Here is a 12,219-nt window from a genome sequence, read left to right on the forward strand (position 1 = left end):
TACGCTATGACCCAGCAATTGCACTGTTAGGTATTTATCCAAAGGATACAAAAATGGCTGATTTGAGGAACATACACACTCCAATCTTTATAGCAGTGCTATCAACAATAGCCAAATAGAAAGAGCCCAAATGTCCAATGACTGATGAATGGATAAAAAAGAGGTGGTGTGTACGAACACATACACAGGAATACTATTGAGTGATAAAAAAAAGAATGAAATCTTGACATTTGCAACAACATGGATAGAACTAGAGGGTATTATGCTAAGCGAAGTAAGTCAGTCAGACACAGACATATGTCATATGATTTTACTCCTATGTGAAACTTTAGAAACACAACAGATAAACATAAGGGAAAGGAAAGGAAGGGAAAATAACATAAAAACAGAGAGGGAGGCAAACCGTAAGAGACAGAGAACAACTGAGGTTGCTGGCAGGAGGTGGGTGGGAGGATGGGGAGAATGGCTGATGGGCATTAAGAAGGGCACCTGCTGGGATGAGCACTGGGTGTCATATGTAAGAGATTAATCACTGAGTTCTACTCCTGAAGCCAAGACTACACTGTATGTTAACTACCTTGAATTAAAAGAAAAAAAATAATTGAGCATCAATAGAAGGTAGAGAATGGAAAAATAAATATAGACCATTCTATTAAAAGTTTATCAAAGCATTTAAAAGGCAAAAAAAAAAAAAAAAAAAAGGTGAGCTAACATAGCCTAAGGAAAGGCAAAGCAAGCTTAAAGATGGAGTATGTAAGCAAAAGGGAGGGAGCTGAGAGGTTGAAAGCATACAAAATGACTGAATAGATATATATTTACTATACACATAGCGCCCACCTTGGCCCCTATACATATTTTCTGAATTCTATCTCCCTATGGAGGGAGGACACTTACAGTACCCTGGTAGAATTCTGCCCACCTCCTGGAGAATAGCTCTTTGAGAACATGCAGCCCTATATATAGTAGTATAGTAGTTAAAAACATGGGAGCTGACTGGTATAAACCAACTATATTTTATATTCAGCACCTACTATGCAAATTTACAACTTTGTGCTAGGTTTAATGTTCAAGAAAAAAAAAACAGTCCACAACTTTAAGAAGCTTAAATACCAGCTGGAAGATATACAAAGCAATTAGGTAACACTTTAAGAGACAAAAGAATTAAGAGTGGGATACTATTATCGCAGGAATGACAAAAAAAATTAATGGGGACTAGAATAGTTGGGGAAGATGTCAAGGAAGTGATGGAATGCTGGGACTCAGTAGTAAGACAAGATATGGACTGGTGCAAAAAGAAAGTGTCAAATCATTTTCTATTTAGGCATAAGACTGGTGGTATCTTGTAGGAAAAGAATGTCTCTAATGTTATGCCTGGTGTGGCTTCGCAAACAACTATTTTTGAGAGATAAAAAGGCATATATGGAGGGGCACCTGAGTGGCTCAGTCCACTAAGTGTCCGACTCTTGATCTAGGGGTCATGAGTTCAAGCCCTGAATTGGGCTCTGTACTGAGTATTAAGCCTACTTAAAAAAAGAAAAGAAAAGGCATATATGGAAATGGGTTTGTTGCCTTCTTCTCTTTTATCCTCAGTCCTCCTGGGTCTAGGTTCCAATATCTTCTTCAAGGGAATAAAAAGGAAAAGGGGGAAGGACCACGTCTGCATCAGGCAGGAGATAAACCATGATAGCAAAGGTCAGAAAAAGTGAAAATCAAAAGTTATAGGGGGCAGGATTACAAGCCAGAGAAGTTAAGAAGTTGCAAATTCTTGGGTCCCCTGCATGACTCAGTCAGTTGGTTAAGCACCTGACTTCACCTCAGGTCACATGTGATTCATGAGTTCAGGCTCTGAGTTGGGCTCTGTGCTAACAGCTGGGAGCTGGGAGCCTGGAGCCTGCGTGGGATTCTGTGTCTCCTTCACTCTGCCCCTCCCGAACTCATGCTATAGGTCTGTCTCTCTCTCTCTATCAAAAATAAATAAACCTTAAAAAAAAATTCCAGATTCTTGGGAATTACAGAAAAAATGGGAGACTTGTATCCCACAGTCTCATAGAAATCTAGGGCAGCGCTTTTTGAACTTGAATTTTCCTGTGATTGACACAGGGGTATTGTTAAACACAGATTATGATTCAGTAAGCCCTGGAGTAAAGAATGGGATTCTGCATTTTTAGTAAGTTCTCAGTGATGCCAATACTGCTGGCCTGTCCAGGTCATATTTTTATTAACAAGGATCTAGGAGTTGGCAGCCAAATAATTTTCTTCCCTTCCTGATTTAAAAAAAAATATATTAAGGTAAATGAGGAAATTTTCAGAAATAAAAAGTATAATTCTATAAAATCCTGAGACTTACAGTTTCATATTAATTTTGCCCTTAAAAATCTTGTAAGAAAAATAATTTTAGAATTCTCAGAAAATGAGCAAGGATATATATATATATATATATATATTCATTCAAAATTGTCATATCACACTGTTAACTTTAGAGTTATTTCACTGTCACTTAACAAAAGGTATTCAACTTGGTATATAATGGTGACTTAATTTCCAGGCAAACAATGTCCATTCAGGCCTAGATTGGCCAAGTCAGTATCTCTGACATTTCCTTCCACAAGTAGAGCTGCGAGGAGGTCTGAATTAAATCCAGAGATACTGGATTACTTCTACTCCATAGAGGGCTGAGATAATTCCGGTATGGAAGTAAGACTTTACTATAACTACTGATATAGATGCCTGGGGGAGGAAAAAGTGAAAAAAATTGGGGGAAAAAATTAGACCACTCAGAATATTTGGAAGTCCTTACTTTGGCCATACAAAAGGAGATGTTAATACATCAGAAGGCTTTAGTGAGTATCTATGTTCAAGTGATATCCTAATTATCTAAAGAATATTGGTTCTCTTGTCCTTTTATAATTATAGCCTATTAAAAAATCATTTTTCCCCCAGAATGTTTCATTTTCCTTTAAGCTTTCAAGTTTATGAATATCTCATGTGATAATTCTTAAAAGCAACTAAATTACTTCCAATATGTTTTTCATCCTAAAATAATAGTATAGATTTTAGAAAATCAAGAATCAACTAGAGTCCATGGGTCAAATCTGGCCTTCAAACCAATTTTTTACAGCCCCTTTGCTAAGAATGGTTTTTATATTTGTAATGGTCATAAAATAAAAGTGAAGAATATGTAACTGGCCCATCAATCCTAAAATATTTAGAATTTGCTCTTTGACCCATATATTTTATCTATAAAAGGACAGTGCTAAATAGTAAAATGCTATACATGTTTGTATGTATTTTAGTTTCCCACTCCTGTAGAAAATTTCTAAAAACAATCTTTTCTTCATAGCTTCAAATGTAAAAATTGAACATAACCAAACTGGTTATTATTTATGTTATTAATCAATGACCTAAAGTATTTCAGAAGTAGTTTATCCTCCTAAGAGCTCTTAGGATTGGGGACTAGCAGAATTTAATCCAACAAATGTTTTAGGCTTTTGTCAACATAGAAAGGTTGCTCCAAATCTCTATGTTATGCTAGATAAGATTGAACTAGCCTGAGATGTAAGACATGTGCTGTTTACTATCTTGACTTTCCATGATGCCATCCTTGGAATGTGGCCAGCAAAAAGTTCAACCACTGGGAGTTTCCCTGGCTTATGCCGTTCACTGTTCATTTCAACATAACCTTAGACAATTAGCAATGTTTTGCCCCTTACCAGTGCCTTGTCTGCAGGAGTGGTGAGCCGGCTGTAGTAATGAATCCTCTTGTTCATGGCAGAGGCATGGTCACTAACCCTCTGAATGACATTATTCACATTGACGATGTTTGTGGGCTCTATATAGAAAGGCCTAGAGAAGGGAATATACACTTGACAAAGAACATTCAGCCAGAAATTCTGGAAGTCAGCCACTGAAGAAAATAACTTCTTGTCCTCCATTAGAAATGGGATGCGCCACGGCAAGACATTCACTTCTCACTTTTGGTGGGAAAAGAAAATGTCACAAAAGAAGCATTATCCAACCCATAGAATAAACCTTTTATCTCCTAATACTATCATAAACACTCTTCTAACTTTAGGAATTTAGCAATAGAGGAAAAATAAAAGAAAGAGCTTTAATCAATCATTAATAAGAAATATAGCAGCTGTCAGTTTTCAACAATGAAATTTAGATTGACACAACTTTGAATATCCTCTCAAAAAGCTTTTGGCACTAAATCAGAGAAATTATTGGCATAAATGTTCTTCTACTAAAGAGTCTCTACTCCTTCTTTATAGGCCAAAGTTACTTCCTATGACAAATAAAATATAGATAAGTGATCTCAACCCTGTGAAACTTATCCAAAGTACTGTCAAATGGAACATCAAGAATCCAGAGATCTTATTCCTCATCCTACTTTTCTTGGATTTCAGTAACAAATTCTATTATGCTATTATTTATGTGTATCTCCCTTCCCATAATTGTGCCCCAATTAACTGCAGATTCCAGTTTTCAATCATCATTTTCAGACATTAACCCTGCCAGTTCCTTACCAAAACTCCCTTCATTTGTTTTCTAAGTTTCCAGTAATGTACTCCAAAACAGAAAGGTCAGAGCAGCATGAAAAGGACTGATTTCCTCCACTGACTCTCAGATCCTTCAAAGTCACACATGATACTATGCCCCACACTCCATATAATATGCTATTTCAGATTACATACAGATCCAAGTAATGAAGGGGAAAAAAACCTAGATTTCTCTGGTTCCATATAACTCTTCTATATTTACAGTACTGAAAGAAGCTTAAAATTTATGTTAGTCATTTATGGAGACAGTTAATCTGATCTTGTGGAAGCACTTGAAAAACAAAGTGACTAAAATTTTGTTTCTGCTGTTTTTTCCAACTACTAGATATTAGAGAAATGGTAGTGTAGATGTTAAATTTAAGCTTGTCTCTCTAGTTAGTATACAGAATCTCTGAACCTTCCTTTTGCTATTTACTCTCCACCACAACACCCAAGTTGGACAGGTACTCTCAAGTTCAATCCATCAAATATCTTAAAGGAGAGCACTTACTAGAGCAAATAATGTAGATGTGAAGATCAACATGTCATTATATTTATACTAAGCATATGATTACTAAGCAAACTAAGAGATGCCAATAAATCAGAAGGGGACATAAAGAAAATGAAATAGTCATAGGCTGAATAAACTATCCCTACTTATAAATTTGGTAGTCTGAGATAACTACCAATCCTCCCAAAGCATGATGGTGTTTTATAAAATGTGCATATCTACTGTGTCAGTAGTACTAAAAAACAATGTAAAAATATTTACATCCAGGAGACAATTCAAACATACTTGCAGTCACAATCTACAGAGCATTCATTTTTTATTTTGCAAGAATGATAGCCCACAAAGTTCAAGAAAGAACTATAGCTTTAATGCCACATGTAGGAGAGATTGCAACTCTTCAAGGATTACTAAAAGAGACTAACAAGAATGATAGTGATAGAGAAGTGTAAATATCCTACTATTGTAGCTTTTTACTCTGAAAATTCTACGGTATTAATATCAACCACTAAATTGGCTTGAAGGCCTGCTAAAAGGCAGTCCAGGAAGTGCTACATTTTTTGGCTTCTGGCATCTAACAAAAGTGTTCACTGTACCAGTTTAGTTGGCTTGGGTACTCTGAGAACAGAATGACTCTGAAAGTTTTTCTTTTCCAACAGTTTTCATCGAGATGCTGAGTGCCTGTTCAAACAAATATTTTGAAATCTTTTCAAAACAGATTGTCTTTAAAAATATTCAACTCAGCATATCTTAACTAAATTATTAGAAACATATGCTTAAAGCTTCATCTGAGAGAGCAAAAAATATAAATAACATTTCTAAATTGAACTTTAGTTGGATATGAAAACATTTTTAAAATTAATACTATACAGAGAACAGTATTAAGAATTAAATTCTTTTGAAACTTGGACTTTTTCTTTTGAACACAGTTTCACATGACTGCTCCGTATCAGTATTACTTCCCATCTGAAGGCTAGCTCAACTGTGTCACAGAGAAAATAAATTATGATATTTCGTGTAGAAGCTATATTTGTTTTATCTTATAAATATTTATGGTTATGCTACAGAAAAAGTGCTTTAAACATTCAGCAAAATTTTAAAAATATTTAAAAATGTGACTCAAAATCCCATATATTCATTTAATATACTTATAAACAGAGAAATGTTATTTCTACCTAACACCCTTTCTAGGTTCCACTCCTTACATTCCTTAAAAACTTTTGGCTTTTAAATCTGTCTCCACCCTTCTACTAACCAGTTATGCTCCTCTAAAGGCTAATAACAATTCCATGACTTTTAACGTTCATACTCCATGTGCAGGCCTCTGATTTAAAGCTTTTCCTTTATTCACATCTCTATGAAAGCTGAAGCACTCTAACACCTGCCAGGTTGGGGTAGTTTGTTAAAAAAAATGAAAAAGGAATCAAGTATTAAAAAATCTCAAGCAAATAAGCATTCAAAAATAATGGACCCACTGTACTTGTTTCTTCCTGCTTGGTGAAGTGCTATGTCTGACAGGCAGCTTTTCAATGAAGACAGAAAAGAAGTTAATCAAGCCACTGTACCTAGAAATTCCTTGCTGCTACAACAAAAATACTGGTCACCTCCAACTTACTGATGTGTTCCTAGCTCCCTCTCATGCTTTTACAACATCTTTTCTCACAAAAATCCTGCTTTACATTCCAGTTTCACTCACTATTACCAAAGGCTGAGCCTAAGGACCTTCTCCATTAGAGTTAATTATTTTGTATTGGTTTTCAAATTTATTAAATATTATTTAAGTGCCAACAAAGTATACTTAAGCATAGTTGTAAATACTTAATAATAACTAAGACGTAGACCCTGAAGGATCATAATCTGCTGCAAAAGACAGGTAAGTAAGCAATTCCAATCCAAGGGGAAAAATAGAAAAAGAGAGTGAGTGCTTATGAGTAACAGCAGGAGCAAGAAAGAGCGGACAGATTTGTGTGGTGCTGGGCAGTGTATTGTGCAATCAAAGCTAACCCATGTCTGGCAGACCACTAAGGAGTTAGTTACAGCTGATGTGAATCCTAAAAGATACAGAAGTAGATAGGTATGGGAAAAAGGAGGAAAGAAATAGTGTTTTCAAAAAATATACAAAAGGGGCGCCTGGGTGGCTCAGTCGGTTGAGTGTCTGGCTTCAGCTCAGGTCATGATCTCACAGTTAGTAGGTTCAAGCTCTGGGTTGGGCTCTGTGCTGACAGCTCAGAGCCTGGAGCTGCTTCAGATTCTGTGCCTCCCTCTCTCTCTGACCCTCCCCTGCTCGCACTGTCTCTCTCTGTCTCCCAAAAATAAATAAAAAACATAAATTTATATAAAGAACCAGGAGAGAGAGCATGATGTATTTTTGAAAACCGCAAGTAGTAGGAAGAAAAGTGGTAAGATATCAGGCAAACCTGGGCCAGGACACAGAAGACCTCACATGCCAACAAAGGTTATGATCCTAAAGGGAAGAACCCCCAGTCTCAGTCTCTTCTGCTGATTCCTTCTCTAATTCCAACCCTCAAATACCAGAGTAACCCAGAGTTTAATCCACTGACATTATTTCTTCTCTATCTAGACTCAATCTCTTGGTGGTTTATCCAGTCACATAAACTTAAGTATCATATATATGCTGATAGTGTTCAAACTACTATCTCCAGTCTGAATTTTTTTTTAAGAGAGTGAGAGAGCGAGTGAGCATGTGAGCATGAGTGGAGGAGAGGGTCAGAGAGAGAGACAGACAGTCAGACAGAGAATCTTAAATACTATCAAGCAGGGCTTGATCCCACAATCCTGGGATCACAACCTGAGCAAAAATTAAGAGTCAGACACTCAATTGCCTGAGCCACCCAGGCGCACCCCCAGCCTGAACTCTTGATTCATCTATCAGCTTGCTCTTGCCAACCTCTCCCACCCATCGCATCTCTTAGACTTCACTGCTTATCACACTAATCACGCCAGCCTCTTCACAATTCCTGAAACATTCACCTACTCCAGGATCTTTGTTAGTAATTTCAGGTAAAAACAGGATTAAAAGAATCTGTAAGTTGTTTTAGTTCTATTGTCCTAAAAACAATTCTTTTATGGCCACAAAATGAGCAGTAACAGAAACGTGAGGGTTTTTGTTTGTTTTATGTATCAGCACTGGATTGAAGCTAAAAGAATTAAATAAAACTTCAAGTCAGAAGCACCTGTACAGAAATACTAATACAGAGTCCTTCACCGTTCTCTAGGTTGACATAAAACAGTAAGAGCACCACCACTCCCTTCTATCTTCCTTCCACCTAGACAAAGCAGACCCAAATGGAACATGGTGAGTAACTTCAACAAAGGAAGATTAGGAATGTGGGGTATCTGGTTTTAAGTCTGTTAAGTCTGCTAACAATTTTCTAGTTGTATACTTGCAGTTGGTTTCATTACTTTTGCAGTAATTATACAATTGCACTAAACGCCTTTTGACTATATACTTGGATATGTTAAAATACTGAGTAGAAAGAGAAAGATGCTAATCCAATTCTTCATACCATTTCCTCCCAATAAGACCAACTTGGACTTGATCTTAATGAGTACCAGTCAAACCAACTGGGATACTTCCTTCTTCAGCCTTCTCCAAATAATGTTAATGAGAGAGGGAGGGAAGAAAATAAAGCAGAACTAACTCCCAGATATTTGGAAAAAGAGGAATGAAGAAAAAATATATAAGAACAAATATTTCAGAGAATAAAAGGATTCCAATGGAACTAGAAATAAAATTCCATTTAAATCATTTCTAACTCCAAAACCAGGACTGTTCTCTATAAGCATTTAGCAAAAAAGCATTCCATTGAGGAAAAAATAACAGTGGAATGTAGGGAGAAGGTGAGAGAAGTGGACTGAAGAAGGAGAGAAAGGAGGAGAGGGAAGAGAGTCGGAGGAAAAGGCAGGAAGAGAAGGAGGGTATAGAGGTAGTGCTATAATCAGCATATGGGCCACCTGCTCTATGATTCTGCTAAGCGGTCAGGTCCCTTGTCCCATCTACTTAACACAGATGGCACGTTCCTCATAATGTAATTTACGCAGGTCTGGAAACCAATCCTGGGAAAACTACTTTTCTATCTTTTGTTGTACGTCTCCATAATCCCAAACTATGAAACTACTAAGGATCAGTAAACACTTCCAATCACTATTACTGGGCCAGGATCTATACTTACAAATTAATAAACTCCTCACTTTGTTTTGTTATTCCTTCTCTCCCCTAAAACCACAAGTACCAAAAAGAGTCAATTCAGGCTGCTATTCAGTGATAGTATTATTGACAATGAAACAGAAAGAGGCTAGCTCATGTGTGCAAACTAGTTCATATTCTAAAAATCCAGGAGGCATAGCAAAGTGCATTGTAAGGCATCAGGAATGCTGCTTATTTTATTTTTTTAATTTATAAAATGTTTTTATATTTTAATTTTTGAGGGAGAGAGAGAGAAAGATAGCGCATGAGTGAGCGCAAGAACGAGGGGAGGGGCAGAGAGAGAAGGAGACACAGAATCTGAAGCATGATCCATGCTCCAAGCTATGAGCACAGAACTCCAAGCAGGGCTTGAACCGGCAAATGGTGGGATCATGACCTACTGAGCCACCCAGAGGGCCTGGAATGCTGCTTATTTTAAATATCTACCTCTATCCTACTTGCTTACTAGACTTCTTACAATGTTATCAATTACAAAAATCTAACTTTTAGGTTAGGCTTTTGTATTTCTAGGTTTCTCACATTAAAATGCAAATAGCCACAGAAAGATAATTGACTAAATCTCTGACACATTAGATTGCTTTCCATTAAAACACCAGAGAACAGATTCCTACAAGAATAGGACAGATAAATACTAGTTTAAAAAAAAGGGGTAAGGAAAAGTATGGTTTACCAAGCATTGCCTAAAAGGAAATTCCTGAGTGAATGAATTCTTGCCCTGGGGAACATGGGGCATACAGAGAGGAGCATGAAAGTCCTAGGCCCCAGGAAAAATGGAAAAGGAAATATTGGTAGAAGAAAACTGAGAAAGGGGAGTTCAAAGACAAATTAAGCACTTCACAATCTGATTTCAGGCTGGCTGGACTGTTCAACTCCCAAAGGACATAGTCCCAGAGCCACACCACAGTATGAAGCAATCCTGAATATCAGCTCTATATTGGGTTACCAGTAAGTCTGAGAAAAGCAGGAAAAAAAATCTCTTCGACCAGTGACTGTCAATGGAAGATACCACATACAGCACAGGAGACTTATAAGCCTTTCTGTCCCTCCACCCACATTCCTAACTTCAACCCAAACCAGGTGAAAACTGAAGAGGGAGGAGAGGTGTATAGAGAAAAAAGGGTACACGTGAAGTCTGTAGTCTGCAGATGTTCCTCAAACAATTCAAATGGTAATGACATGTATTCCTACTCTATGGTGACAAACTTCTTCCTCCACCTGACTCTAATGAGATCCCATTTCCACCAATGTGATAAACAGATACAGCATGTATCAGTTCAGAAAAATTCTTAAAACTGTTACATTTGAACTGATACATGATTTTGATTGCCACCTAGTGGAGATAAAATTAATCACAAGCTGAACTGAGGATAAGCAATCTAAAAGTATCAAACATTGTTTTCTATATTCTGACAGCCTAACATGGTTTCCCAAAGGGTGGTTACAAGTAAGAGGATTTTTAGGGGGCACAAGGATGAATGCTATCTTAACTACTTAATACTTATCGCAATGCATGCTAGAATAAAGTGTAAACAATACTTAAAACCCATCATTTCACAAACATGAAGATAAAGCTAAATGAAGCCTAATTTTAAAAAGTAAATAGATTTTAAAATATATCTGAATTATATTACACAGGTAATACTGTAATGGGACAACATCAAAGCTATATGGTGATTCAAAAATGACCAATGTTTTAGAGTTGTCTATGCTGGTTCTTCTAGTGGAAGTTAACTTCTCTCAGTATGTGGGTATTTTTTATGCATATAAGTAATGTAATTCATCTTTTAATAGATATAACAAAGTTTTTAGGTACTTCTACATTTTTTTGTCATCAAATAATAGTTTGTTTTCTTAAACAGAAATTATTTCACAGGCAAATTAGCATTCATTACTGCTAAGTCTCTATAAGTATTTGCATTCCTTAAAACATGCTTACCTAGGTAGTTATCCCATGATTGTCAATAGTCAATTCCTTCTCATTTTGAAGTTTCATTATAGAAAATATATTGCCATTTAATCTACACGGTTAAGCAGATTCTCAGAGAACTGTCTGAACTCCTGCCAGCTTATTGCAATGGAATGCACTTTAATGACCTATGTTCTATTGTCACAGTGGTCAATTATTTATCATAGAATTTAGAGGTTTTAAGAAAATCCTGAGCATTCAATAAGCATTCATAAGTTCTTGTATTCACTTGATGTTGGAATAAACAAGTGAAAATTATAAGACTCACATCATTAACTTCTCTGATGCTCATTATATTTCTCACATGATAAATGTCACATTGCCATCTCTAGTTTCAAGAAAGACTGAAAAATTAAGTATCTGGATAATAGAAATGGGATCACCAAGACTAGCTTAAACCAATCCTCCTGAATCTCCTGGATTGGAACCTATTGCCAGTCAACAGATTTAAAATCCTGTTGGCAAGGAATAGGTAGGGTGGTTGAATAGTTATTGGGTATTTACCCAACAGCATCTGCCACACCACCTACCTTGCACACTTTCTCTCTGGAAAGGCAACCACTCTTATAGTTTACTACTTATTCTCCCAGAGTTACTTATACATATTGTATTATATGCAGTTTTTAAAATTTATTTTTACCCAAATGATGGTACACTATACACACTTTCTGCACTTTTTTGATTTAACAAAATAAGTCGAGGATTTGTTCCACTTTGATATGTAATAAAGCCACTTCTTTCTTTTTAATGGGTGAAAAATATTCCATTGTATCAATATGCCAAAATTTATTTATCCAGTCCTGTAAAAAAAGACATTTTTATGGTTTTACATCTTTTACTATTATTAAAAAATACTGCATTAAACAACCCTCTACATATATTATCCGACATTGTAAGTTAATGCTTAGAAATAGTGAAATTGCTGGGCCATATAAACTTCGGAATTGGCTGCTGGCATTTTTGGGGGTGGGGAAAACAT

General features: G+C 36.3%; 1 protein-coding gene across 6 annotated transcripts in view; it reads right to left on the reverse strand.

Moving 5' to 3' along the window:
• The window catches only part of SLC38A9 (solute carrier family 38 member 9), a 72,430-nt gene that overhangs the window by 45,864 nt on the left and 14,347 nt on the right, over positions 1-12,219 (reverse strand). The window contains exons 1-3 of one of the 6 annotated variants that reach the window (XM_029942251.1): positions 11,211-11,839; positions 5,643-5,727; positions 3,711-3,971 (exon numbers count right to left, since the gene is read on the reverse strand). In XM_029942251.1, coding sequence (XP_029798111.1) covers positions 3,711-3,932 — 222 coding nt within the window. In that variant the 5' untranslated portion in view covers positions 3,933-3,971; positions 5,643-5,727; positions 11,211-11,839. Of the gene's footprint in view, positions 1-3,710; positions 5,728-11,210; positions 11,840-12,219 lie in introns of those variants that run through there. The other 5 variants (XM_029942252.1, XM_029942250.1, XM_029942254.1 and 2 more) reach the window with 5 other exon arrangements.

Source organism: Suricata suricatta, chromosome 6 (genome assembly GCF_006229205.1).
Source record: "Suricata suricatta isolate VVHF042 chromosome 6, meerkat_22Aug2017_6uvM2_HiC, whole genome shotgun sequence".
Classification (NCBI taxonomy): domain Eukaryota; kingdom Metazoa; phylum Chordata; class Mammalia; order Carnivora; family Herpestidae; genus Suricata; species Suricata suricatta.